The sequence below is a fragment of the Thalassophryne amazonica genome, chromosome 3 (assembly GCF_902500255.1).
Source record: "Thalassophryne amazonica chromosome 3, fThaAma1.1, whole genome shotgun sequence".
Taxonomy (NCBI): Eukaryota; Metazoa; Chordata; class Actinopteri; order Batrachoidiformes; family Batrachoididae; genus Thalassophryne; species Thalassophryne amazonica.
In genome coordinates this window covers 142488173-142491515 of record NC_047105.1, presented here as the reverse complement: position 1 = coordinate 142491515, position 3343 = coordinate 142488173, and the positions used below count along the sequence as shown (strand labels likewise).

General features: G+C 42.8%; 1 protein-coding gene across 1 annotated transcript; it reads left to right on the top strand.

Annotated features, from left to right (window-relative positions):
- The first annotated feature begins 621 nt into the window (after positions 1 to 621).
- On the top strand, positions 622 to 3072 carry LOC117507673 (gastrula zinc finger protein XlCGF7.1-like). Its single transcript, XM_034167495.1, has one exon. The coding sequence runs from the start codon at positions 800 to 802 to the stop codon at positions 1727 to 1729; it is 930 nt and encodes a 309-aa protein (XP_034023386.1). The 5' UTR covers positions 622 to 799; the 3' UTR covers positions 1730 to 3072.
- Positions 3073 to 3343: the final 271 nt, after the last annotated feature.

Genomic DNA, 3343 nt, shown 5'->3' with positions numbered 1-3343 from the left:
GTTTTAGCCAAGATTATTTAGCAATATTGTTTTTTTCAATTATGCTTAAGTTCTGTGTTCTAAGCTTTCCAGTTTATTCCCATTACTTCCCATTAATTCCTATCAAGAGTTTTCAACTCTTTCTAATTCCTGGAACTTTGCAACCTTAGTACAGACACACTGCTGATGGCTGAGCCAAGGAAGTCACTGAAAATCTTTATCTTGGTCCTGGAGAGTTGCAGACTTCATGTGCCGCAATCAGACATCATTGCTTCCTCAAAGAACACAAAATCTGCTAGGTCAAGACCTATGGGCCTTTCCTCACCGTCAAATGCAAAAAGGTGTGTGTGGATCGGGAGGTCTGGGCGGCTTTGCTTGAGCTGCTGCCCCTGCGATCCGACTCCGGATAAAGCGGAAGAAAATGGATGGATGGATGGATGATTCTTTGCTGTGTTGTGGCTGCAGATGACTTATCAGTGGTTTGGACCTGTTCGTGGTGAGCAGACCTCATTATGTGACTGATATTAATCCTGCAGTGGTAAACATTCCTGAAGCTCTGAAGGAAATGGCAGAGTGGTGATCCTGTACTTGCTTGGGTTGGTGTTCGATTATCGTTGGCTAATGTGTGCCTGTTTTTGCTGTTCCTGCAGATGTGCCACATGAGTTGGTGACCAAAGAAGCAGTTCCATCTGATCAGCAGGGGTGGAGCCCTCATTTGGACCAGGAGGACCCAGAACCTGGACACATCAAAGTGGAACAAAGTGAACTTTGGACCTGTCAAGAGGGAGAACATCTTCAAACCTGGGAGGAGGCTGAAACCATGAAGCTCCCATTCACTCAACTTACTGTGAAGAGTGAAAATGATGAACAGAGCATTCAGTCCTCACATCTGCAGCCAAACCAAACTAAGAAGAACAGGGAGGCGAAGGATCTCTTCAGCAGCTCACTGAAAGTGGTGAACAGACAAACCGGTAGAGATGACTGGTGCGGACCAGAACCAGACAGATACGTGGCTTCAGATACTTACGGGCACACAGAGACTAATGATGAGGCTTTCAACTCTCCTGAGGTGGATGTCAGTGATAGTGAGTGGAACGTGAGCAGGGAAACTCAGTCAGGGTTCTTGTCTCAGAAAAACAGTGAAGTCCATGTGAGTGGCTGGAGACGTAACACAGCTGAGAAAACATTTGGCTGTCCCGAGTGTGGAAAAAGATGTAACCGCAAGAGTGGACTGGAGAGGCACCTGAGAACTCACACAGGAGAGAAACCGTTTGTTTGTTCCCTGTGTGGGACAGGATTCAGTGTGAGTGGCAGCCTGCGGCGTCACATGCGCTGTCATACAGGAGAGAAACGCTTCAGCTGCTCTGTGTGTAAAAAGCGTTTCAGTCAGAGTGGACATGTCGCCATACACATGAGAGTTCACACAGGGGAGAAACCATACCTCTGCTCTATTTGCGGGAGAAACTTCACTCAAAAAATCTCTCTCACGGAGCACATGAGAATCCACACGGGGGAGAAACCCTATGGCTGCTCTGTGTGCAGTAAAAGCTTTACTCAAAAAATCTCTCTGAAGGAGCACATGAAGACCCACAGTGGAGAGAAACACCACTGCTGCTCCTTTTGTGGTGACACTTTCAGACTGAAAACAACTCTGGTAAGACACATGACTGTCCACACCGGAGAAAATGTTCTGGACGTGCTTGTCGGAAAGGACACGGCATTGTGTCATGCAGGAATTCTAAATCCATGAGTCTGTTTGTGTAACGGACGCTGATGTCTGGAACACTGACGGCGCTGTCATGTATGATAGCAGCAACATCAAGGGTTTTTTTAATTATTATTATTTTATTTAAAAATGCAGAGCATCCAGGACATGGCAACACCATGCTGGTGTATAAATGCCACATTCTTATTAAAACCCTTGAATTAAAACTGAGTCTACACTAAAGAACGCCTTGTTTTGTTTCAACTCCTTCATAGTGATGCACAGAGAAAAAAAGTGTGGCTGTCCAAATACTTATGGACCTGGCTATGCAGTAACGCTTTGTGATACTGCAGATGTGGTAAGTGACAGCACAGTCTTGACGGTCTGTAAAACTGATCTTTTTGGATTACTACTTAGTAATCGCCCAGGGCTGAGCAGGATATCGATATGATTTATACTGTTAAATTTTAGCAAAAGAGATGTGTAGATGGTGCCATAGTACCAATATGTCTTTAAATGACGCATTATGACTGTTTTTCCCCATTAAAACTGGTCACACAACTTTCCAGCAACATGGAGGTGGACATGGCACTGGTCAGGAATGTGAAGGAGCTATTCTTGTAAACTGTTCTGTCATGTGGAGATACTTCAGATTGAGGAGCAAAGTGACATTACCTGCAGAAGCTGCTATCAGCAAATTGTTTCAAACAGTAGAATTTCTTCCAGTCTGTTCCGTCATCTACAGCAGCACCACAAATTGTTTTACGAACAGAGTTTGAAACATCGACCTTGTTTGGCCTTTACTTTGACCTTTACAAAAATTCAGCACAATCCAGATTATTCCATTTATTAATCCTATGAGTTCAACTGACAGTTTGCATCACTTTTTACCAAAATTGGACCAGCTTTAACCTTTGACCCCTGTACAAACTGAAATTGACCTTTGTCCCCATTTTTTCTGTTTTTACTCCATAACTCCAGGACATTCCTTCATAGATAGTCCAAACTAAACGTTTTTGGAATCTTTATGATCAGACAAATAATGTTTGCTTTTCAATACAGTTAGATCATTGTTCAGTTTTGACCCCTGTGTAATTCTTCATTGACCCCTATCTGCTATGGCCACCATACATTTTTTTTTTTTTTTGTAGACCATGGGACGCTGAGGCTGGGCTGTTGTTTCCTCTGGTCCATTGAAAACATTCCTGGTCTGGACCCAAGACAGGTGGATGCAGCAGTGCTTCATGCCTCTTTAATCTCAAAGTGATGAAGTGATTTCAACGTGTGATAATTAAAATAAAAGGTCAGATCAGCACACAGACCCTCTGTCTCTGTGATAAACACTTCATATGAATACATGTGTGATTAAATCATGTCTTGCAGCCTTGTGTGCCTTGTCATGTCATGTGATTTTTTTTTTTTATTTTTTTTTAAGAGCAGATACTGATAATTGGTAACCATGGAGATCAGGAACCAACATTTGGAGCTGATACAAATTTTCAGTGAAATTGAAACTAGCAGAACACAAAAGTCCAACACAATATTCCTTTAAATATAGTAAAGAGTTACATGTTAGGAAGCAAAACTTTCAGAGTTATAGTTGAATGAAAAACTAAGCAGGGGTGAAGGCCAAGTGGTTTCAGTGCAGAAGGTTCCTTG

What these genes read in the sequence shown, in the direction of transcription:
- LOC117507673 (XM_034167495.1), top strand. Translation starts at nt 800, where the DNA reads ATGAAGCTCCCATTCACTCAACTTACTGTGAAGAGTGAAAATGATGAA.